This window comes from Dysidea avara, chromosome 6 (genome assembly GCF_963678975.1).
Source record: "Dysidea avara chromosome 6, odDysAvar1.4, whole genome shotgun sequence".
NCBI lineage: Eukaryota > Metazoa > Porifera > Demospongiae > Dictyoceratida > Dysideidae > Dysidea > Dysidea avara.
The window spans coordinates 29,192,177-29,218,512 of NC_089277.1; the positions used below are offsets into that span (position 1 = coordinate 29,192,177).

Below are 26,336 nucleotides of genomic sequence, written 5' to 3' on the forward strand. Positions count from 1 at the left end.
AGTAGGGTTTAAATCCCTTGACACACATCCTTCCCTTACCCTGGCTACAGGTTGTTCACATGTTAACATAAAGCATAACACTGCTTTTGATTAGAATTTATTGACAATGACTGCTATAATTTAATATCCATAACAGTCTACATGAAGCTGGTTACTGAAGATAACTCCTACGTAAAATTAATAAGCTAGCTTTGCTGTTAACAACATGTATGACTATAATGTAGTATGTATCTGTGCGTGCGTGCGTGTGCTAACTTTAGAACTTGATCAGATTTGTTTAAGAGTTGCCAGTCTATGTTACAGGAAATCATGTAGCTACTTTAAAAGAAAAATAACTAAAATTTCAGCATGTGTAGTTACATAATATATGTTTGCTGAAAATAGCATTTGTCACGATGTTGTCTAAATAGTAAGTTATACTTACACTTGGGAGTTGGGACATCAGTAGTGAAGAAGGAAAATCTATTAATTTCCAGTCACACATTTTGCTCACTACAGACGTACTGTACATCTGTTGGATAATGAATGGGTGGAGTCCTTGGTCTCACACTAAGGGACTGACCGTTTACATCAGGGGTCACAATTTCTGTACTTTGATGACCACCTTGACTTATTCTTCTACGGATTTGAGGCTTTGGTTTTACATCTGGTTTTTTAGTAGACTTGATTCCAGACTTGACATGTGATTGACTCTGTGCAAAATCATTAGAAGAATCTGCTTCATTATGACAACTTTGTAGCTGCTGTCTGCTTAACTGACGGGGACGTATAGGAGGAGGTGGTAGTGGTTTTTGTGCTGTAGGAGATTGGTGACCAACATTTTCACAGTAGAATAATCCATCACTAGTGCTGCTTCTTTGTTTGTCTAGAGAAAAAAGACTTATAGTACACTGCATGTACTTAAATATCGATCATACCAACTACTGCATTTTGGTTTTTCATTTAACAAGCAACCAATGCACATGCAAAATTCACAAAACATATTTAAGAACAAACTCTTACTGGGCGTCACTATTGTATGATAGACATACTGTAGAAACTGTCATGTCAACAGTTGTAATGGACTATTGTTACACAAACTAAAGCACACAAAAATCTTGTATCATGATTTTTTACATAGGAAGTTAACATTGTTACTTTCATTAGAGCAAATTTTGGTTGACGACTAGGAAAAACAAATTTCTTGTATTATTCAGCCAAGAGAAGTGCATTCACACAGAAAATGTGACACATTCACACATATGAGAGATCTTGACCACAATTACAAAAATCACTTCTATACATTGTGAGGGCACGTAAAAGAAATAATGGACATCTAGCAATCCATTTGTCATAATATTGTATACTATTCATTTTTTTCAAAATCAAAACATATTGAATTTTAATGACACGTAACTTTGAAGTGATGTGACCTATATACTATAACATTTTAAAATGCACATGCTATGTGTTGTACATGTGCATGTTTATGCACTTACATTTCTGTAATTCTTCATACAATTTATCACACTCTGCTTTGTATTTTCCAATCTAAAGATTTACATATCATGATCAGACACGTACATACCTAGTATGTGCATGCAGGCTTAATTGTAAAGAATAATATTCTATGTGTTATCTGCTGTGCACAAAATTTGTGTCAAGTTTTTGTATTTTCCAGAGTGGTAAACCTGAAGATCTGCTGGTTCAGCAAATATTTCAGTATTCACAACAACTTCATAATATGTATAGCATTAACTGGCTACCCCCTAAAAATTCCCTTACCATATATGTCTATTTGGTAAATTCCAATAACCAATGATCCATTTAATTGCTAATTCATAGTTTGGTAACAGATACAGTGGAGATATCTTGTCACTAAGGTAATCCACCGGACCATGAAGTAGTTGTTTTAGTAATGAGGTCATGAAATACAGCATTGTTGGTACTTACGTACTTGACACGGTCACGCTAATGAGAAATTCACCTCACTACAAGTGCCAATTATACTGATTCCCATGAGACATTTCCACTGTTTAATACAGCCACCTTCATTAAGGCCATTTATTCATAATTTTTGCCCTAAGATGACCGACTCCAATGTGTCTACATCATAAAATTACTGCCAGTCTCTAATATTCACAATTACTGTTCCATATATGATACAGTATTATCTCACCATAGCATCTTTAGTCACCAAATCTTGGTGTACTATTCTCAGGAGTTCCATGTATTGCTCTTCTCTTTGCTGCTTGACAACATCTTTCTTTCCTCCCTTTACTTTCTGACGTTCCTCAATGGTGGTCTGGTTTTTCTCCAGTGATTGTTGCAGAAGTTTTCTCAAATCATTTTTGTCTTTGTTAGCTTGTGTTAGTTGCCTGTCTACGTGAAGTAGCCTACCCTGTTCTTGTGATAGCTTCTGGTACGATTGAAGCAGGCTGTCTCTTTCCTTCTGCAGTTCATTGATGGTCTATTTGGATATGTAAGAACTATGTACCCCATTACCTGTGCCACAGACATATGTACAGTATACTAACTACTAAATAAGATCAATTTTTTTGTTCATTCCTAACACTGCAATATATGCATATCCCACATACAAGTTTGCTATAAATATAATACTACTGTATGTTACTGTCATACCTTTGATGTTTGAGACTGATCATGTTCAGATTGCATTTTTGTAAGTTGCAAATGTGGCTGTAAACCTCTATACACAACGGAAATATCACTGACGGAAGGTCGTTTTTCTGGCAGATCATTTAAGCATTGTTTAATACAGTCAGTTAACTGCTTAGGCTGAATCAGGGCTAGGTAATCTTCTCGCCTCTCTACTTCAGAAAGAGCTGATTTCTTTCCTGAGCTTTTATCAATGCGTGTCTCATCTTTAGGAAAAGGCCACTTATGAGTCATCGTGTGTATCATCACACACCCCAGTGAGAACACATCAACTGGTTTACCATAAGTTGGACTGTATGAAAGTGCTTCAGGAGGCATAAAGGTGACTGTGCCAGGAACTTGTGTAGCTGTCTTAGTACCTGTTGGATCAATGATTTTAGCCACACCAAGGTCACCAATTTTTGCAACCAGCTGTTTTGTGAGCAGAATATTATTAGAGGAGAGATCTCTGTGTATGATATCATGTACATGGAGGTATTGCAGACCAAGAGAAATGTCATGTAGGATGGACATCCTGACTTGAAAAGAAACTTCATATGGTTGGTGTGTGCCTAAGAATTGTTTTAAATTACAATCCATTCTCTCCATCACTAGCCATGGTAGTTTAGCATCTTCACTGGGGTAATATATACCTAAGAACTGGACTATGTTGGGATGACACAACTGACTACTATGAGAGCATTCTTTGAGATAATTTTTCTTCAAAGTACTGAATTCTTGTGGGGTACAGTCATTTACCAGTATAGGATGTATTTCCTTGATGGCACAAAGCGCGGTAGCCTCAAACACACGGCCATATGATCCCTTGCCAATTTCTTTCTTTGTACGTGTAACACTACCCAACTGTAACAAGTTAACTTCTTTAGCAGTCATCTCAATTAATTTTATGGATGTGTAACACTGCAAGTGTATGTGGGATCATGTAACATGTGAATAGGTAGGTAGACAGACAGACACACATACTGTATCATCATATCATATAAGGCAAACATTCACATACCATACACAATCAGAAGCAAAGAGACTAAATTTTTTGACACAGAGTGTTGTAAGTCACTAGTATTAGTACAATATTCAATGAGAGACGTTATCACACTTCCAATGATAATATTCCACAATTAATTAACAACAGAGCAAGTTTAGTAGTTTAAAAGTTGACTTCACTTCTTTATAGGGCTTCAATTTGAAAGAGTGGAAATAGAAACTAGAATTAGATAACTGAACTGAATGGTCAAATTTTATATACTTAAGTAAAACACCACCTAGTTGTCACCTCCACCTTATTACAAAGACCACCTCTATTCATGTCGAATATAACAGTCCCAAACATGCAGTATTATATACTCCATGACTTTATAAGTAGACATTAAAGAAAGCAGCAGCACTCCTGTTATGCAGGATTTTATTCTAACGCCTATATACACCCACAAACTTTGACAAACAAACTACATGCTTTGTGGATTCCCAAGCCATTGTCTAAGATGTGCATTACTATTGGATTCTTCTATATATGGGTCTGGTATTCTTCAGTGGATAAACAATGTTAAAGGAATGAGTGTAGTAATCAGTGCATGACCTAGAACTTTGCAATAATAATCACAGAGGTGGTGCTAAGACTGATATCATTCCTAAGTGGTGTTTGTCAACTAAAGAATCCTGATAGATCACCTTCTTGTTGTTATAGTAGGTCCTTACGACACAGCATTTCAATTTTTCAGTAGGTGACTTACCTAATAATATAGTGTGCTACACTTCACTTGCATGTTGACAATAACTGACTAGCTCAGGGTCAGTACCAGTGTCATAGTTCATCAAACTTTAATCAGTTAATAGTACAGTCATTATATGAGTCAACCTCAAACTAATTGCAACAAAAGCAAACTCAACAGATTTAGTTTCCTTATTATGTCCTCAATGACAGAAAAAAAGTCCTAAGGAATCCTCATGGGGGAACAGTGTGAATATCATTGAAATAAAAAGCCACTTTTTAGCTCCTTAATGGTTTGATGTTTTTACAGTGTTTGTAGTCATATCTCAGCTAGGGTACTATTAATATCAAAACTTATTATACCATTAAAAAGCTCTCACAAAGATGAATCTTTTGATACTAAAATTATCACCTTAGGACAATGTATTAACAAGTTATAATCAAATATAATTAATAATATACCGTGCTGTCAAGAGACTCCCTTGTATGATCACTCAAGTGTGTCAATACCATTGTCATACCATTGTTTGTGCAGCCAGTTCCCTTGCAGTTACCACAAGCAAGATTACACTCATTATTGTGCTTCTTGCACGAGCACCTTAGTGTACTGTAGTCAGTCTGGTAGTTGCATCTGATCACCTGTAACAGATGTTCAGGACCAGAAGGTAGCGATGTTTGAAGTGACACAAACCCCTCTTCACACTCTTGCCATCCCCATTCTCTGGGATGAATTTCTACAGCTGATCCTTTTCATTCTTGAATTTGAAGGTACACGTGAAGGATGTGGTACTTTGCTGCTGTTGAAGGTGGTGATAAGGATGCACCTTTTCACAAAACCATTTATGTCAGAGAGAATCTAGTGTGTCAGTTAACATTCCATTGTAGACTATAGTGCTAGAGCATTCCCTCATGCATCTATCACATCATGTGTGGAGGCTGAATCAGAATGGAACACCTTTGCTTGCTCACGCACCATACTGCTTGCTTTGAACTTGCTAAGGGATGTCTTTTTTTTCCAATCCCATAGAGACGTGGTGTTCCCAAGAATAGCATGAATGAAGAGGATGTTGTTACAGATGTCTTGATCAAGTTTTCTTTTGCATCTCTGATATTCCAGATGTGAAGTTTTTTTAGTGTTTTTCTTTGGCTCAAGACGAAAGAAGATGTCATGGTAGTCGAGACTTGTGTGGTAGCAGAGCAGAACAATGAGGTCAGTGTCTTTACCAACTAGCACAGTGGTACTGGTGGTAGCAGATTGAACACCCTTCTGAACAATCGAAAGATCAGCATCTCCTGGTGCATGGTAAGTTTTGTAGTTACTTTTGTACTCAGCAAGAAAATAAATTGCTGCTCATTTGTTTGGTTGGACAAAAACTGGTCCTTCTTCATTGCGATGCAGCAACTGTCACAGTTGCACCAGCCTTTCCTTTTGACCACCTCTGATGTGTCATATCTTTTGTGTTCGTATTTTCATAGTTATCAAATACAACTATGGCATCCTTGTACCTTCTTGCTACATATTCTGTGTACTGGTGGAAGATATCTCCATATGTAGAACCGCGAGACCATGCATGGGATGCATTGTAGAAGTGTTCCACCATCCAGGATATACTGAATGCCATCATCTGGGATATCTGCTAGGATACCACTTCCACAAATCTTCTATATTACATCAGCAAGTGCTGGCTAACTTCTACACAGCTTATGTTTGAAGGCTAACTCCAAATCATCTGATGATTACATGACAGTAGTAAGTCTCTGATTTGAAAGAGGAGCAGTGGATCAACATGAATCCCTCCGAAGATGACCAAAGATGACCAAAAATCTCTCCTTAGATGACAAAAGTACAGGCCTGCCATTGCTCGATGTGCTTGGCATTGACTCGGTGTCTTTTGCTATTTGGTGTGGGTTGCAGTATTTGCGGCAATATTGCTGATGTACTACTTCCCCAGGCATAGTACAAATGCTGTCATTCCTGGAAATACTGATGGTTGAACTACCCTTTGCTTTTAGAATAGAAGATGGGATATCTGTATCTGCAGAAGTCTTGTAGATGGTACACAATTCAGGTTGTGCATCCATTACTGGAAGAATTGAGAATATTTGAGTGAGCTGGAATACGGAATGAGCAACTTACCTTTATCTAAAGGTCCCTGGTTCATTCCTGGGTTTCAGCACCTAATGTCAAGATTGACAAAGTTTGCCCTGGCTTGTTCAGTTAGTTAGTAAGTACTCTTCTCATGCTATCACCAGCATTAAAAAACCACTACAACTACTCTGCCTTATATACCATACAATGTTGGGCCTGATCATTCTCATTGGTAAATGCAATATTTTGCACATCCACAGCATAACCTTTCTCCTGCAGGTTGAAAACTCTCAAGCACACTATATAGTACTCTGTAGCATGCAAAACATGCATAAAGGCATTACTACAGTAGTTACAGTTGCAAAACATGTACATGTACAAAGAGTTAGCAAATCCAGGATATATTTAATTATAACTCATTAACACATTTTCCTAAGGTGATAATTTTAGTACCAAAAGATTCGTCTTTGCGAGAGCTTTTTAATGGTATAATAAGTTTTGATATTAGTAGTACCCTAGCTGAGATATGACTATAAACACTGTAAAAACATCAAACCGTTAAGGAGCAAAAAAGTGGCTTTTTATTTCAGTGATTTTCACACTGTTCCCCCATGAGGATTCCTTAGGACTTTTTTCTGTCATCGAGGACATAATAAGGAAACTAAATCTGTTGAGTTTGCTTTTGTTGCAATTAGTTTGAGGTTGACCCAATATTCTTGGTAAAATGCCTGTACTATAACTATTTGCTTATGGAATGCATGTAGTCTGGCAAACAAACTAATTATACCATTTTCAGAGCTATATAATTATATCATTCTGATTTTCAGATTGTAGCTATTACTGAGACTTGGTTAAAGTCATACATTTTAGACACTGGACAGTTCCATATAATAATGACTATTACATTAATTTTTGTATGGCACATTCTGCTACTGATTAACTGATGTATGTAACCTCACAGCTTGAGTGAAGTGTGGAGCAAATCAAATTAATATGGAAGATCAGCAATGTTATTATGATCAAGTCATGAAGTATACCATGCATACATTTCTATAGGAGCCTATAGCTATATGCACTTGACATCATCACTACATATACGTACTGTATACGTACGTAATTTAAAGTTCCCTGGTTAATAAGGTCATGAAGTATACCATATAGATGTTTTTGGAGCGCGTCATGAAGTATGCCTTTGCATGGTACCTGCATAATTACACTTGACATGGTCATTACATTTTGGTATTTGTACAGAGGTGATCTTTATTTAGGAGGTGGCCACTAAGTGAGGTTTTACTCTAGCACACATGCACATAGTAATCATGAAATTTGATTTTTCCGTTCAGTTTTCCATTGCCATGACGTAGATACTGTTTCCAATTGCCCCACAATAAGTTATTTAGTGATGACAATCAATTGAGGTGGTTTTTTCCCCCCAGGCTAGATGTGCTGCCCTTAACAACCGCAAACACCTCCAGCACAAGAAAGCACGTGCTGGATAACTAAAACAAAGGACCATGGAAGAAACGAGACATTATATACTATCACAATAGCTATACTGAGGAATCCACAAGATATAGCTAATTAATAAAAGTGGAAGTAATCGGAATCTTGACAAAACCATGCAAGTGGTAACTATAGCCACACAGCTTGAGATTCAGTCTGGATTCAACATATACTGTACTCCCTGGTGGAGGCTCTGCACTGTAGTAAATTCAATACACTATAAGCTACTTCTCAGTTATAACTACAGTATACGAATAGCTATATCTGAAAATTCTGAATCACTACAAATTAACGATGAGACTCGAAAGAATTGTAATACCGGCATTGATGCATGTCAGCCTTAATGCATGTCATGTCAGTAATGCCGGCATTAATGCATGTCAGCTTTACTTAACAGATTGAATTGGCTAATGCTAGAGGACAGAAGAAATTATGCTAAAGTTACTATGTTCTACAAAATGCTACATATAATGCAGTTTCAATTGACTTTCCACCATATCTTCACCCATCCTCCACAATTACACGTGGTCACAATCAAAGATTTATCAAGAGTCCCTTTTTCTACCAGGGTCAACTGCTACCACCACTCATTTCTGCCATCAACCATCAGAATCTGGAACTCCCTCCCTATCAAAGTTGTTGTTCAGTGTTGAAAATTTTAATGACTTTCAGACTAAATTACACACGTTGAGTTCTTTGTGTATTAAATAAAATAAATAAATTGAGTTGTCACTAAACAGCAATGGAATATTTAACAATAAAGACAGCTATAGCTAGCTAGTAGTATACAGTAATGTTTTCAATGATCTCCCCGCTCCGGGAGGTTCTCAACAGCGACGCGATACATATTAAATAATTATATAGATTTTTTTTTTTTGGTGTATTGTAACTAGTTTACTTTAATTTTAGTTAATGTAAGTCTTGCCAGGGCTCCTGTACTGATCCATCAGCACATGGTACCCCTGTGTCTAGGCCCCTGTATGCTTGTAATGTATATTTTGTCTTAATCATTAAGACGTTTATTCTCTCCTTCTTGACAATTCAGTGCGCTACAGTTCGGCTTATATGAATTCTGCTAATTCAATACTGGATTAGCTAGTATACATTCATGCACTTACTGAGCTACATTTAATTTGTAGTCCTTACATATGCATCCAGTAAAGTACTTGTAGCTCTCAATTCTAAGTTTTTTCTTAGTAAGATTCGTCGACTTACCCGTACCGGCGCTGTCTTGGCCGATCACAGTTGCAACGATCACACTAAGTGGCGCCGAGTCCAGCCGCGTGACGTAACTCCGGTCAGTGAAATCACATTAAGCCAAATCACCAGCAGTCTAGTCGCACTGGTATTTACCTATATACAGACGATTGCGGAATCTATGCAACACAGGAAGTCAATGGAAACGTGAGCTTGTTACGTAATTCGGCACCTTTTCAAAGCAAATGGATCACGTTTTCGGTTTTCGCTTGACGGTTTTTGTTGCAAAGATCGCGCAATCGTCTGTAGCTAGCTTTACTGTGACGATTTTCACGACCGGTGGATCACGTGACCTGGCACAATTATAAACGTGGGCTAATTTAGACATCATTGGTGCCTGGTGGACCTTCTTGTAAGGGTGCATGTTTGTAAGAAGCCATGTGCAACTGAGAAGTCATCTAAGTTAAACAATGCCAGCTAATGTTTCTTCAGATTATCTATTGTGTATAAGGGCTCAGGCATTTGGCTATTTGTGACCAGATTTGACAAAACCAGGCTTCCACACACATCCATATTTGCGACTTTAAAGGATCATATCTCAGTACAGGCTATCACTTTCAAAGTTTGACCTGTTATTATTTAATGCAGTGAAGGACTTTTGTGAAAATTGTAGGTCAATAGCCTACTGAGAGGTCAAGTTACAAGCAGTTAAAGTTGAAGAAATGGATGTGTGTGGAAGCCTGGTTTTGCCAAATTCGGTCACATTTATTTTTTAATTATTTCACCACAGTATAGCTACACTGTGTGTAAGTTCATGCCTGAGCAGCAGTGTTATTGTTTCCTGCCATGACTTACAGAGAACTCAGTAACATCTGCACAAACTATAGCTAGCTAGCATGCACAAATACTAGCAATACCATGGTAATTTCAGTTTGCAGAATTGAAAGCTGATTGAAGCTGATGATATAGCTATCCAATGCTGAATAGCTACATACATGCAACTTCATGATTGACTTGATATATGTAGCTACATGTGAATGGCCATGATTAGGCATGAGGCTATTATGCTCCAAAAATTGAGCATTATGCTTTTGAGCAGTGCTCAAAAAATCACCTATTATGCTTTTGAGAATTGCCCATTATTCCCAAAATTATGCCACCATAATTGGCTAATAATTCCAGTTTATTGCTGTATCAGACCATTGTTTAAGCTTCCAATTGTCTTGAATTCTTTAGCTGGTTACTGTATTAGAGTATTTCATTTCAATGTGACTGCTTTGTTAGAGTAAATAATACTCAGTGACTGCTCTATTAGAGTTTCTGACTGCTCTATTAGAGTATCTCGATTTTTTTAACGGAATTGTGCAATCTGTTAAAGCTTTATAATCACCTCAAAATGCTAGCATAATTCCTGATTCCCACACATGCTTATTATGCCCGAAATTATGCCGGCATAATCGCCGCATCCCTAACCATGATCGGATTTGCTGATAATAATAATTATATTCCCAGCCTGCATGAGGGCGTGGCACACATGATATAATACCAAGTACCAAGTAGCCATATATGGTATTAGTACAATAATATTAGGTGCTCACCTTTTCATATTTATACAGGATATTGATTTTAAGGGGTTAAAAGCGAGGAGTTGTGGTGTATTCATGAAACATTTTTCATACGCTACACAACCTGTAGCTACTATGAGTGCTTTACAAAACAGGTGATTGTGGGTTTCGCTGCATGGTGGTACCATATTTCTAGCCATTTAACCCTAAGTTCATTTGCTGAGGTAAATGTTTATATGAGAATACGAATAACAAGAACAAAATGATCCCTCAATAGCGAAAATGGCTTTTTGGTGATGCTTAGTTGACTATAACTACGATTCATGAATACTTTTTGACAAAGACAATACTCAGACTATCTAAGCTAGTGTTGCAGACCACAGCATAATTTTATCAACTATAGTCTACAGGTATGCAATGAGCAAAATCCTTGATAAAATGCTTATTTACTGTTAGTGGGTGGTTACCTCACTTAGTGGTCACTTCTTAAAGATCACCTTTTACAAAGACCATATTGTAATTAGGTTTTAATACATAATATTGTACTTGATGATCTAGACCACTTCATGGTCACCATTTATAAAGACCACCTCTTTACATAACATAAGCTTCAAACATGTATTTCATGACTCATAGAAAAGGGTCAGTATCATCTTCCATATTTGGTCCACACTTCGCTTAAGTCATTTGGCTACATGTATCTGTACCGTCATCGCTTAGTTTGTATCAGAACGTGTCATACAATGCAATAGAATAATTATAGTTAATACATGCACTATCAAAAAATGAGGTCTGATCTTTAGGGCCTAGCCTTGTTTAGCCAACCTAGCTGTTTTAATTAAGTCATGAAATAGATTGCAATTGGAACTTATGGTGTGGAGAAGTGGTCTTTGCAAAGAGGGTGGTCTTATAAAAGGTGACCATAAAGTGGTCATATGAATTTATAAGGTCATTATAAGTATGCCTTAGCTTTCTTTGAGATCTAATTACAATGTGGTCTATTATGGAGGTGGTTTTTAAGAGGTGGTCACTAAAAAGGATTTACTCAGTCTAGGGTACATTTATAATTATGATGATTTGACCATTTCTATTTCCCATTTCCACTTTCTGTTTCCATTTCCACTGTTTCCAATTGCCTGTGTCCATACAGCACATGGACAAGACAAATGACTGACCCCTCACCGGTAAGTCTGGCATACCCTCGTCATGCTGGAGCTTATTGATTAGTGATTATAAGCAATGAGCATCTGTAATCAATTAGTGCTAGCAGAAGGGGTCGGTTATGTAACATACTATCAGTTGGCTGCACCGGCTGTCCACATGAAACTAGGCTTGAGTCACATAATTATGCTCAAAATTTTGCCCTATTGCAAAATGCTTTTTAGGAATTTCCTAAGTTTCACATGATAATTATTACGCTCTTCAGGTGTTCCCATTATGCTTGCTTATGCTAGCAACATTTCTTACAATTATCTTGGAACATTTTACTCAGTGAATGCTCCATTAGAGTAATTTACTACAAAGTGACAGCTCTATTAGAGAGTATAGATCTAAGGAGCTATGTACAATACGTTTGAGTGTTCTATTGTAGTTTCCACTGACTTTATAATAGGGAGAGTATTGATCTATTTCCATGGAATTAAGCTGCATATAGTCTGAAAATAATATGCATATGCTAGCATTTTGCTCCACCTGGCATTGCACTCCAGCCCCTTATGCTTTTTATTACGCTGGCATATTTGATGCAGGCCTACATAAGACTACAGTATTAACCTCTATATACATGGACTGCACATTTATTGTTAAAAGTTTACTTGTGGCTCAACTTGCAATGCCAGCAAGTGGACCAATAAGATTTTAGATAGCTAGCTGAAGATGTTATCGTTAGAGATAGCTACATACCATGAGTATCAAACTACTGTATATATAACCCTGTTCATGGTGTAAACCTTGTTAGCAACTTTGAAACAGACATAATGCCTGGTCTGTTTGATGCTGTGGCTGCCAAAAAAATTAATGGGTGCCACAATTCCATTACCGCATTTTGTCATGTGTCACTACACATTGACATAGTTACCTATCTGAAATTATTATACTTTGGCAGAAAAAACCACACAAATATTTAAAGGAGAATTCACTACATTTGCAATTGTTTGATGTTATCTAAACCAAACAGCCAAGCTGTAAAAAAGGGTATGGCCCCCAAAATGCAATGCTGAAAAAGTTGTGAAATCAAAAGTGGCTGAAATGGTTGCAATGGTAGGTTAATGACAAACTTTTAATAATGACAACTCAAGCGGATTTGTGTCAAGTTTCACCACGATTCAGCATAAAAAAAAATTACCAACACAGCTATTTGTGACCGGATTTGCAAAAAGGGGTCTTCCACACACATCCAATTCTATGAACTTGGAAAGCCATAAATTTGTGTCCATGAAAACGTGAACGTGCAACCACAAAAGCAGTGAAACTTTGTCCGCATAGAACAAATTAAACTATACATTTATACACAGTGTATGTATGTACATCTATATGTACAAAGTAGAATGCTACATACATATATATGTGCAATGTAGAAATACTACACTCCTAATGTGTACGTACAAATTTTCAAAGTATGTAATTTTTGTAAGCTATCCAAATGAATTTGTGTATACAGGTATTTTTATGCAGTACTAATTATCTCATGTAGGTGGTGAAAATGGAGGTGCATTAGACAATGCTTGCAAGATAATATTAAGATACTCTAATAGAACAATCACTTGTAAACTGCAAGTATGTGGCTACTGTACTACAAGTATACTTCTAAAGTATGAAAATCTTCCTGGGGCAAGCCCCCAGACCCCCATAAACAATATCCACATCTGTTTCATGGTACAAACTCCATTATATAAATTGATCATTCTTTGGCCTGCTTCATCACTTATCTTGATAGTCATTAATATTCAAGAAGGGAAAATTTAGCAGACAGCTAAGCAACTACACAATTACACCACTTGAAAATTTGTACATATAAGGTATTATATACATGTATACATTTATAATAGACGAGCATCTGAAAACGATGATGGTACAGTGAAAGTCATTCCAGCTAAATCACTACTGACTATAATCTGACAACTTAACCGGGATCTGTGAACCAATAAAAAAAAAGAAAAACATTGACATTGTTTCCATTCACAAATAAAAGGCACAAACACTTCACATGATACATGAAAGACATTTCCACACAGCAACGCTGCATGTTTGCTTTATTCATTTGTACTCAAATCAGGGCCGCCCACAGGGGGGGGGGGAGGGGGGGAACTGGGGCATTTTGCCCCGGGCCCCAGCCTGAAAGGGGCCCCAGAGGCCCCATGAATACCTGTTTAAAAGATCAATATACTCTAAAAGGGCAGTCAGATCTAGATACTCTAACATAGCACTCACAGTATTCTTCACAGGAGCAGTGTAGCAAGCCTATAAATAAGGAGATATGGTTAGTGAGGGGTAGTTATTGTCATTCTTAACATGTAATAACCTTTTTATTTATTTTTTTTGGTCTTCAACTTACAACTTGGGTGAAGTTGTGATTCAGAATGGAAACCTCCTTGCCCCTGGGGCCCCACTTATAAATAACTCTTTGCCCTGGGCCCCTTAATTTCTGTGGGCGGCCCTGACTCAAACACACACACAAAATCTCGATTATACACACCAGAGCACCCAATACACACGTTACATCGGTTAGTTTAAAGGCCAGCATGCTCTAAACTAAGAATTCATCCTAATCAATGCCACCAGAGTTTCATGCTACACTGTATACTATGTCTTACATAGCCATTACAAGTGAAGATTTCCACACTGTAAGTTAAGTTATACACATTGGCCTCTAAACTACTGCTTTAACCATTACCACCCCATGCCTGTTGCACACTAATAAAATACATGCCCAAGGAAGAACATACAACTGGCCCATTTAAAAGTTGGATGTAAAATGATTTACACTACATATGCACAGCCACTTCTATGTGGATAAATACCACAATACAGTGTATCTATTGCTCACGTTTGTGTAGGGTTTACAGCAGTGTCCAACATGTCCATTTCTTCATCGGTCAACATGTCGGGAATACTGTCAAAGTCTTTGTCATCAACAATAAGATGACATGTTGAACAACAAAGGGTACCCTCACAAGCAGCTAAAGTAAAACAAAACATGCGAGACATCACTGGCACCACCTTAAACCCATACTACATGTACTGTATTACACAGTGAACATTGTCAGTAACCAATATGGGACAAGTATTTAGCTCAAAATCTTGAAACACTTCCTTAACCAATGGAAAAGGGCTACATAACAAATATGAAAATTTAACTGGTTAAAGAAAGCTACACAATGTACATACAGTTATATTATCCACCTGAGTGCATTCTCAAGCACTTTTTAAAGCATGAAAGTACGATACTGCCCAAACACAATGTCACGAGCACTAATTGCGTGTGATTAAAATCCTCAATCATAAAGGGGTGTGGCAGCCATTTTGCTTGTGAGTCTTCTGGGACATGGCAGCTATTTTATTACTCGTGAAAAAAAACAACAGCTGTCACACCCCTTTATTAGCAAGTTTTTAATCGTGCACAATTAGTGCTCACGACGTTGCACTTGGACGGTAGTGAACAATAGCATAAAGTATTAGGTGCTTGCCCCATATCTGGTTAGGCTAGTGTGACATTGAAACCAGATCGGTTATTCAAGTCGCATTTTGTCAGTGTCATTTGGGTCTAACCTACTTTATAGAATATTCGGACCCAGGTTATATCATGTGATAAATGAATTAATTAGTTTGGTGATGTGGAAGTAAATTAATTAATCATAGTCTATTTCCAGCTTCTTTCATGAGCCATATCCGCTTATAGGGATAATGTGTTAGTGTCTGCAGGCATACCACACCCATTGTTATCAGTAGGTGTATTGCAGTCTGTATGTACAAATTCACTCTCACTGCTGTCTGCAAGGTCACATGGATTCACTCCCACTACTCAATTTATTATTGTTACGTGGTGTACAAATCAATTGTGATTATAAAAAGCCCACAATAATATTACTGTACGAGTCTGCAGCAAGTTTCTTTTGCAAGCCATGCACACTAATATGGAATGTGTGATATTGACTCTGTAGGTATGGTGCTACAGTAAAGTGTGGTGAAGTATGAGGCCATACTCATTTATAGCAAACACGTTTTGCTGTCTGTAAACTTACTTTAAACCACACCCAATGACTGATCATTACTTGATAAAACTTACCTGTTTAGCTGTCGTATAAATACCTGTTAAGCTATGCAGGTGTACCTTGTACCAGCACAGTCAGTGTTGTTGTGGTAGAGAATACATTGTAACGAGTATGTATGTACCTTAGTACAAGCCCTTGTAGATAGAAACTCTCACAAAAAGCTGTGGCGAACACACCACCATGAAATCTACATTGATTATGTAACTCGCACAATTGAGTGCGTATTCAACCACTAAATCTGCTGACTCGTGTTAAGCAAGGGTTTTTCCACAATGGCTCGTCGCAACAGGACAAATTATGTATAGTAGTCTGTGGGCAGGTTAATCCATCAAAATTCTTTTTTTTTAAATAAATTCTGCCTGCCAGCCTACAGTACCTGAAAAGGCTAGAGCAAAAACCATACGTGGTAGGGTTCACTTCTCTGTCTTCTGCACCTTTCCTTTCTTTTTATCTTCAAACGACAAATACTGGTTGTCATCTTCTTAAACCAACAGGATTTGGCTTAGTCTGCACATCTCTGTGTGGACAAAGAAGGCCATTCCAATAATCAGATGACGATGGTAAAATTTCTACTGCAAAGCTACCATAACTCATATACCGTGTGCTGTATACATTACTCTACATGAACAGGAGAATCTAGGTTTTATTGATTTGAGCTTCGTGCATACCGAAGCGATTAAAACGTGCATAATTTTTTTCAATGTAGCAAGTGTATTTTATTGCAATATGTGTAGAAAAATAGAATTTGTGTGAAAATGGCCGGTTTTTGCTCAGCAATAATGAATTCAGCGGACCAAGTGTATTTCATTATCACTACTGAACTAATTGTTGCTAGAATACAGTAATTTTATGGCAAAAGGATGAAGTTCATTTATTTCGACACACAGACATGTGCATGCAAAGACTGACCCTTGCTCTAAAGGTGAAGTGCTGACAGGGATTAATCTAGGGTGGGGGGCACACACCCCTAGTTTAGCTATTGCCCCCCTAGGCTTATACCTAAAGACTTGAGAAATGGAAAGGTTTAAAGATGTATAATCGAATGGTCAATATTCAATGGCATCACAATAAAATTTCACCAAAATTGAGTATATTTACACCTAAATTTTCTGGGGAAGCATGCCCCCAGGCCCCCCTAGAATCCATAGCAGCTTACTTTGGGTTGAGCGCTGGTTGGGTGGTACCAGACTATGTGCATGCTTTGTGGGTAGCTGTATTTACCTGTATCCATGTTTATCTACCTGGTTACTTGTAGTACTACCACTATAGTGCTAGAGCCAATCAAATCATAGCATTGTTTACATATTACATTTCTATGGTGCTTTGGCACACTGTGATGTTATAAAAATCAGGGTTGTGCCCAGGTTTAGAACAGTGGTGGCTACAAGAGACAGGGATGAGTTCAGACATTTTGTATGGGGCCTTAACTTGTGCATGTCAGAGGTGAATTTATAGTGGTTATTGTTGAGTTGTAGTGGTGGCTAATTTATTTGAGTGGTGGTCGGTACCGACCACTGCCAACCACTGTGGGCACATCCATGAAAAATAGATACACATACAATTTTATCGTTGTCAGAAGACAATTTGTTGTGCACTGCTGAAAGAATGGTTGTATTTGTTGGGTTTAAAACGTTGAAAGATGCATATATGGCCAGCAAAGGGCTATAGTTCAATTATTAAAGAAACACGATGTTCGCTACTAACCTCGTATGTCATATACATGCAAACACAACATTTCCGGTTGCACAAATGTTAAAAGCTATGATCACAGACAGGGTAGGCAGCACCAGATTAGCATGCACTCATGTATGTATATGTATAGTGTACTTACACATGCATACATATCACAGTACAAGCTCAAACCCTTACAGTATTGGGGATTATTGATCATAAGTGTTTGTCAGAAAAGCAACCATGGCAAAGGTCTGTGATGTATCAGTCTTACATGTACATATTTCACTCACCAACTATTCCTACATCATTCTCAATACCCACTTCCATCAGAGAGTTTCCCACTTTGGCATCCACCTTCTTCTCAGTACCGTTTGATAGAATAAACGTTAAAGGAACACTATAAGAGACATTCATTTAACATAGCCAGGTTAAAAACTTACTAACGTTTTAGGTAGTGGACGCGTAGATGTGATTGTACGGATGACCGTCCATTGTGTTGGACAAGTGCGACTAATATTGCTAATAGTACTAGCTTTGGTTGAACTAAGACTCCTAAACAACGAGAATACTCTTCTTAGACTTGTTCTTGCAGTTAACATTCTAGCGCTCTTTATTTATAAAATTTTAAATAATTATATTTTAGGCGCGTTGTACTATTTTACCGTGGAGGTATATAACGAGGTGGATAATTTCTCTTTTATGGCTACAGTAGGTGACAAGGTGCAGTTTTCTGATGGCACTGAGAACCGTTCTTTCCGCGCGGTGGGTACGGAGCACAGCGTGTAGACTATGGTATTTTCCAATAAGAGCACACTCCGACAATGTTGCAGTTGAGCAAGATTTGTTGCTAGAGAAGGCAACACAATTGTTAGGTGTTGATTTAGGAGGATTGATAAAGAGAGTCGACCTCAAACATCCTTTAATCGGCATGGCAAGGTGATATAACATTATGTGGTGCATGGTTGTGTAGCATGATGTAATGTACGTATTTGTTCCAATGGATCCATACCTTAGCCCAGTGCTTCACTTAATATAAAGGGGTCTGGTGAAATTTATATTCTGTATTAGTTTTTGGAGGAGTACAACCCTGCAATTAAGCCACCAGAGTGGTACCACACTGCATGTCATTTGAGCCAAGCCTTGTTATGAGAAACTTGCAATTAAAAGGCGGTTTAGCTTATTACAGCACTGTTTGGGGTTAAACGATTCTTTACTCAGTGCTGAAATGTCGTCACCACCCATCCAAGTATACAGTAACATACCCAACCCTTGTAATATGCAAAGCGTCAGTCCAGTGATTAGACATTACCATTAAAAACATGGATTAGTAGATACTGATATAAGTTTTGAATGGACATGTATTTTGAGTGATGGCAATTTCATGTATGTCATTCGAACAGCATAAAATATCAAATAGCCAAGAGGTGTAATTGTGATACTTTATGATAAATCCTTGTGTACTAATGCTTCAAATTAATTGTGCATATTGGTCGCTACAAAGTCCAAACAATAAGTGATGTCTGTTACATCATTCCCATTGCATAATACTTGTAATAAGAATATGATGCAACTGTACTGTACCGTACGCAAGGAAATTTTGACGTCAAAAAAATTTGACGAATTCAGACTTCAGCAGATTTGACGAATAAAATGTTGACGAAAATGAAGAAGTTGTAGGCAAAACCTGTACTTTTAAGGGCGCTTATAAACATTTGACGAATTTAAATTTGACGAATTAAACCGATTTGTCAAATTCATCAAATTTTTTTGACGTCAAAATTTCCTTGCATACGGTATTTGATGAACTCACCCCATACTACTTTACACCTGATGCATGCTACTATAGTGTTTCTAAGCGTGTGATAAGTGTTGGCTGACCACAATGGTACATGGCACATCCCAATATTGGTAAAGAGGGTAGTGATTAGGTGCAACTGGCTATATTAGCTATCACCAGAGAACAAAGGAAAAGAGTGGGGCTAGCAAAAACTTAACAAAACATTAGGCCTTGGAAAAAACTTCTCTGCTTTATTTTAATTGCTCAGAAAAGAAAAACAAACTAGCTGATGTGTGCAGAAAACATAGTTCCAAGTTCGTATATACTGTAGCTCTTCTTCTCATTCACCATTAGGGAAAATGTGGGGGGTAGGATCCAACCTGTTTACAAACATGGCCTGTACACACCAAACCACCTTATATACAGTACTATGCATCATGTGACACTACTACCTTACTCAATGGAAGCTTACTTGCTAATTCTAATGCAAGAAAATACACATGACTTTATATATTGACTTGACAGTGTTAGGCCTTAAGTAGTAGCAGTTACAGTTATCCTCACCTTTAATATGTTTCAGGTGTTAAATTATTCATAGTGTGATGGACTATATTTCTACAACAGTCCTTTGTTGGTTACAGCTTACTTTTGTTTGTTTATGTGGCTTCATACAGACTGCTCTAGCCAAATTCAGTAGGTGTTACATCAGAGCCCACTGAAGAAGCCAATAAGTAACCACTAACAGGTTTGTGGCTTTCCATGAATACATTAGTGGTGAAAAGAAAGATAGGTTATAACTAGCTTTCAAAGGATTGCAGCAATTTTGTGGTATAAGTCAGTACAAGTACTTATGGTAAACCATGAATCAGTGGGTGTCTTCAATTCACTATGGCACTGATATGTGCAGGTACCTAACACTATCACAACTTGATACATAATAGCCTTCAGATGAAGTAGGACATACCTGCAGGCTGCGTACTGTAATTTCGTAAGTAGTATTTGGAATTTTACATGAGTTTCAGTAGTCGTAACCAGCAAACACTGAAGCTTACTAAGGTTCAGTAGATCTTTAGATAGCGATTCATGTAAGCTTCGAATGTACTTTGTGTTGAAAGAACCCCTGTTGGGCATGTAAAACCGCCATTCCACCTAGAAACCTGGGGACCCTTACAAAACAAAGTACATACTGTAGCCTTGAAGACTATCTAAACATCCACAGTGAACCCCATTGTTGGCTGGTTTTGTACTGTAATTATTGTGACTCGGAGTCAGTTAAGTCAAATGGCGCACAAACACATTTCCTTCCTCCTCTGGATAGTCCCTATCAGAGCAAATAACTCACCAATATAACACACTTGGCGATAAAAATTTTGACTGATGGCAGGTACAAAAGCCCATGGATCAGTTTTTTGGAACGTTGTCATGGTTCGGAAAATGGAAATTCTACTTCTGTACCATGTTCTAATGATATTAATTGTTGATAAGTAATCCACACAGCTGGTAAGAATGATGAAACTAGACCATAGGAATAGTTTCAAACGTCTAAATATCATGATTGCCATGTGTTGTTTCAGTAGAACAGTTCTGATAAATTCCTTGTATCTCAGGATAGGATGAGAGCTGGTGTAGTAGGCGACCTCGGGGAGCAATCGGTAGCTAGGATCGACTGGATTAGACAACACAATGAACAAACCACTCATACACAGTTCACTACAAAGACTCTCAGCTGCCTCAGCAGAATACAATTACAAAAATATCAAAGGGTCAATAGCATATATCTACAATAGACACATTAAGGCTACAATAGCATAAGGTGTATGCATAAGGTTTCAGGTCCACTACACTGGCACCTAGATTTCTTCAAGTGATAACTTCACTTATACTATAATGCCATCTCACAATTGTATAATGAAGCAAACAATGATTTCCTACCCAATGAAAAACAAGATCCAATATTTTTGAATTATGTGTGTGTGTGTGGGTTATCGGGTAACCTCCACCTTAAATACCGGGTTAAGTTTCTTTACACACTGTAAGGAACAAATAAGGGAACAAATAAGAACCAACTTGAGTTGAGATTATGCGCTTGACAAGTTACCAGCTGTTCTGTTGAGCACATTGGTACTATACTTGTTTCATCTTATTCTCTGGTTATGAAATAACTACATCTATGAATATATGTCAAGAGGTCATCAGCTTAAACTGTGCAAGTAGTGATTTTGCTGTGTGTATGGAGAAGGCTGGTAAAATTGTTACTACTTGTGTGAAGCACCTGGAATTTTTTTTGTCCATGTCAAATTTGCTACTCATGTAAACTTTCTGGCCTTTTTTTGTTTGTTTTTTGGTATGCATTTATTAAATTTATTTTCCAACATTTTTCTCCACTTTTTGTATGCGTTGTACTGTATTGATTATACTGTTGCTGTTGTGTACTGTACAACACGATTTGTTTATGGAACATACCAATACAGAAGGTAGCTGATCTATTATTATGTTACATCAAACTTGATTTGACATGATCTGACATTGTATGGCAATGCACAAGTATGCCAAGTTAGGCGGAACGGGGGCATGCATACTCCCTTGTTCAGATTTTAAAATGCCCTGAGATGGCAAGTGATGGATATTTTAATGTCAAAAACTCTCTCAGTACTGTATCAATGTTAAGCCATCTATATTAACAATATTAGATGCTTGGAGAGTACATGTAGTGGTAAAGCTCACAGTACATAGAGACACCCAATCTGGCTTTGCTTCCCTCGTCATAATTAGACATTGGTATGCAGAGTTTACTACTTTGATGTGTGGAGGTTTCGTATTTTACAAAGAAACGTGATAGCAGATGTCTTATTGGTAAGACACCTGGTCCCTGGTCCAACAAAATGTTTGTTTACAACCTCAGTGAGACCCACAGTAATGTAGTTAGCCTCTTGTAGATAATTACACATCCATAAACACCAAGTAAAGTGACCAAGAATGCAAACGAGTAACCTTTCCTGCAGCTGTTCTAAGTTGATTAAACCGTTGCTGTAGCTTGTTAATATTGTACATCACTGTCATGCCTCAAACACGTTGTGATCAAGCTTACAAACTGTTATCACGCTCCACAGCTTGCTGGGACCTTCAAGTCTTTGGTGCAGTGGCTCACTGAAATACCTTTGGTGTTTACGACACTTAACTCTCTAATACTAACTCTCAGCTTGCATACCATGTCCAGAACACTTAGACACCCATAAAATGTGTCTGAGGATTTAAAAACCATCGGTGACAGCAATGTAATTACCTTGTCTGCACCTTGATAATTATTAAGGTTTTTATATCCTGGAAGACAACTATTACAAATGTCTAACTATTACAGTGGAGGTATACCTGCTTTGATGACTGTTCTATTAGAGTATGTTGATTTTTAGCAGAAAATGTTTGGCTGTTTCAGTAAGTAATTGGTTGATAAACATCCAATTGATGGCCAACCATTATAATCCCCTCTGTATAGAAACTGTTTGTTAGTGCTTGCTGAATACAATGTGCAATGCTTAACTGGACTGTTTTTGTCTATGTAGAAAATTCACTGTACACAATTTGGATGCAAGTTGTAAGAACGTTGTAATATCTGTCAGCAAGGCCATCAACAGTCTACAGAATGAAGGCACAGCTATTTTGTCAGCACAAGAGTCACTGGCAGAATTAGCTGGATTAATCCATAGAGCTTATCTGATACACTTGACTGTCACTGATTCAATTGAGGATACTAGAAATGATGTTGGTAATAGAATTGCTATTTTGGCTGGTGATTATTTTCTTGCTAAAGCTTGTCTTGGACTAGCTCGTCTTCAGGATACACATGTATGTGTTTGTGTGTGTGTGTGTGTGTGTGTGTGTGTGTGTGTGTGTGTGTGTGTGTGTGTGTGTACGTGTGTGTGTATAGTGTGGAATGTCCCTAAGTGTGTGCATGTGTATTGTGTGTATGTACAGTGTGTGTAAAAGTGCAAGTAAGCATGTTTATGCATGTGTGGGGAAATGTTTGTGTTTTTGTGTGTGTGTGTGTGTGTGTGTGTGTGTGTGTGTGTGTGTGTGTGTGTACGTGTGTGTGTGTACGTGTGTGTGTGTACATGTGTGTGTGTACATCCAGTTGGGGGGGGGGGAGTATGTGTGTGCGTATGTGATCATGTGTGTACGTGTGTGTGTGTACATCCAGTTGGGGGGGGGGGGGGGTATGTGTGTGCGTATGTGATCATGTGTGTACATGCGTGTGTGTTTGTGTAAAGATGTCTGTGTGTTTGTATACTGTGTGTGCGTGCATCCATGTATGTGTGCATTCATGTGTGTGTAGTGTGTTGGTGTATCTCTGTGCATCAGCATATGTATGCTGTGTGAGGGTGTGTATGGATATGCATGTACAGTTGAGATGTTAATTGTTAAGATCTGTAAGACCACTTATACAGCTCAGATCGTCTTTATAATACATGTAGGCCGTATGATTTCTTTGGGACTTAATGTGGATGTTCAAAAATAAGTATACTTGCTTAATCCTTAATCTGTGAAATTTTCCCATGACATGTATGTAAACTGACTGAGACAATCGGAACACTCTGGTTGCTTCCAAGTTTACCATACATGTATATGGGACACCAGCCAGCATAGCTTATGTATGTATGTGTAAGTTCATTCAAACTTACTGTAATTTCACATACTGTGTCCAACTACAGTAGGTACTGTATAGCTATTACTAGTTTGTGTCACTATTCACAGGTAGTAGAGATCATGTCTAGTGCCATTTGTGATATGGTGGAAGGGACATTCTCAAAATTGAGATTCAACAAGGAACAAACCATTGAGAAGCCACACATAGCACACACAAATACTACCAGTAACTCTCCTATTTCTCATGGAATTCCACCAATTAGTAACAGCAGACTTTATCAGGGAGATATTGATGCAGTACTCGCATCACAAATAGACTTAAATGGTACAGACTTGGTGGATGATATTGAGGCAGTTGATGGTGTTGGCAAAGTGATGAAGACTCAGTTCAGTGTTCTTCTTGCCAAGAGTTGTCGATGTAGTGCCATCCTTGGTGGATATAACCATGCTGTTCAAGACTTGGCGTCTGATTTTGGCATGCATCTCTCTCTAGCTGAGCATGTAAGTACCACAAGATCTCATGCACAATTGTAAATATCAAAACCTGCATAAGTTTGTGGGCTTGTTTCTGTCAACTTTAAAAAAAAAAAAAATGTACTCATATTTTGTAATAATTCTTTAAACCACTTTAGGTGACCGTTATTGCTACCTTCACTTACCAGCATCCTAATTGTTAATAGTTGTTGTTATTGCTAATGGAAGTGTTTAGTAATTCTGTGCGTGGCATTTTAGAAATCTCAGCAATTGAGGTACCAAGCATGCATGCATCACTTTGGTTATAGGACACCATTAAACAAGCCACTAAAACCACCTTGTATTCAAGATATAGACATGCACGAGGACGTGGACGAGAGACTTAATGCTGCACGAAGCGAAGCCAAGTGCTGTATACCATTACAGAGTACTGTTTTTATTTTATTCCATAGTGTACAAACATGGCTGTGCTTTAACTGGTTAAAGTGCTTTCTGGTCATCTTTGTTTGGAGCATTCATTTTGTAGAGCCAGTTTTCAGCCACCAGACAATTGGTAAGTGTACAAGTTTGGTCATAAAACAAACAGATAGCATTGTTTTGGCTACTTTTGGCAATTTAAAATGTTACGCATGTGATCAACAGTGCTGTATTTTCCTTTCAGTGTTATACGGAAATAGTAGCGCTCTTATTCGTTGACCATGCAAGCGCTTTAAGGACATATAAAGTGTGGTATTTCCCACTATTCTAGCTTTAAATTACAGCTCTGTTATTCTAATAGAACACACACTTGCCAAATTAAAAATATTCTAATTGAACAGTTGGTCTAATTCATAGTTCAAGTCTATTGAATGTGCTGTCTCATTTGATGCTGTATAATGTATTTTAGTTCAGCTGTTTAAGTATATCTGAAGCCACTGAACCTGCTCAACAAGCTGGTGCTGCAATGGTCGCTGGTGGCAGATTTGGTACCAACTTGAAGCATATTGAAAATGTGAGTGCTGAACTTGTATACCTAGGTGCACTGTACCACTGTCCATTGTGAAGGGTATGAATGACCCTGTGTATGTACATTGTAGCTGTGTATCATCTCAGAGAGTATAATAATCTTGTTGTGTGGTGTATAGAACATGTTTTGTTTTGTTTTTGTGTGGGGGGGGGGTTGGTTGTGTAGCACTATTGGTATATGTTGTGTACAGTGTAGGCCTGTTCCTTATCCCATGTGGTAAACATCTATACATGACTTCCCCCATGAAAAGTGATGTTTAATAACAATAAATTCAGCAAGATGTCTTTGTGTCTGAAAATCACAGTGACAGAATCGTGCTTTGACAGCATGATCTAGTGGAATATATTCTTGGTTTACGCTTATGTTTACTTTTCTAATGTAGCTAATCCTTCACACAACAGCACATATGTACGCACGCACGCACACACACACACACACACACACACACACACACACACACACACACACACACACACACACACACACACATGCACGCACGCACATCCACAATGTACATACACACATAGTGTTGTATTATTGTATGTAACTGTTACTTTCTCGTGTGTAGGGTGACTGGAGGAATGTAGTGATCAAGATAACTCATAACTTGTGTCTACACCACTCCAACCAGTGTCTGAAACTGTTACACAAGTTCCCCATCAACAAAGCCACTCAGGAACTGAAGAATATTATCCCACACCTGGGAAATAATTGTACTTGATAGTAGAAAATATATTTATAGTTTATGAATATTATTTAAATAAGTATACCAAA

At 37.8% G+C, this 26,336-nt stretch overlaps 3 protein-coding genes across 5 annotated transcripts; 1 reads left to right on the forward strand and 2 right to left on the reverse strand.

Annotated features, from left to right (window-relative positions):
- Window positions 1-272: 272 nt before the first annotated feature.
- Window positions 273-9,328, reverse strand: LOC136257433 (probable serine/threonine-protein kinase kinX). 3 transcript variants are annotated; one of them, XM_066050641.1, is made up of 6 exons: window positions 9,174-9,328; window positions 2,623-3,558; window positions 2,159-2,449; window positions 1,479-1,530; window positions 563-865; window positions 273-511 (listed from the first exon to the last, which is right to left on the reverse strand). In XM_066050641.1, exons 2-6 carry the CDS (start codon window positions 3,529-3,531, stop codon window positions 477-479), a joined length of 1,590 nt encoding a protein of 529 aa, XP_065906713.1. In that variant the 5' UTR covers window positions 3,532-3,558; window positions 9,174-9,328; the 3' UTR covers window positions 273-476. The 3 variants fall into 3 exon arrangements, with proteins under 3 accessions (XP_065906713.1, XP_065906711.1, XP_065906712.1); XM_066050639.1 differs by having other exon boundaries at window positions 273-865; XM_066050640.1 differs by having other exon boundaries at window positions 273-865; window positions 9,105-9,294.
- A 4,315-nt stretch (window positions 9,329-13,643) lies between these two features.
- Window positions 13,644-18,306, reverse strand: LOC136257826 (2Fe-2S ferredoxin-like). The gene is made up of 4 exons (XM_066051125.1): window positions 18,109-18,306; window positions 17,955-18,061; window positions 14,766-14,898; window positions 13,644-13,852 (listed from the first exon to the last, which is right to left on the reverse strand). The coding sequence occupies exons 1-4, from the start codon at window positions 18,261-18,263 to the stop codon at window positions 13,759-13,761; spliced, it is 489 nt and encodes a 162-aa protein (XP_065907197.1). The 5' UTR covers window positions 18,264-18,306; the 3' UTR covers window positions 13,644-13,758.
- Window positions 18,277-26,336, forward strand: LOC136257825 (all trans-polyprenyl-diphosphate synthase PDSS2-like). Its single transcript, XM_066051124.1, has 5 exons — window positions 18,277-18,600; window positions 23,002-23,284; window positions 24,191-24,583; window positions 25,443-25,547; window positions 26,131-26,336. The coding sequence occupies exons 1-5, from the start codon at window positions 18,398-18,400 to the stop codon at window positions 26,281-26,283; spliced, it is 1,137 nt and encodes a 378-aa protein (XP_065907196.1). The 5' UTR covers window positions 18,277-18,397; the 3' UTR covers window positions 26,284-26,336.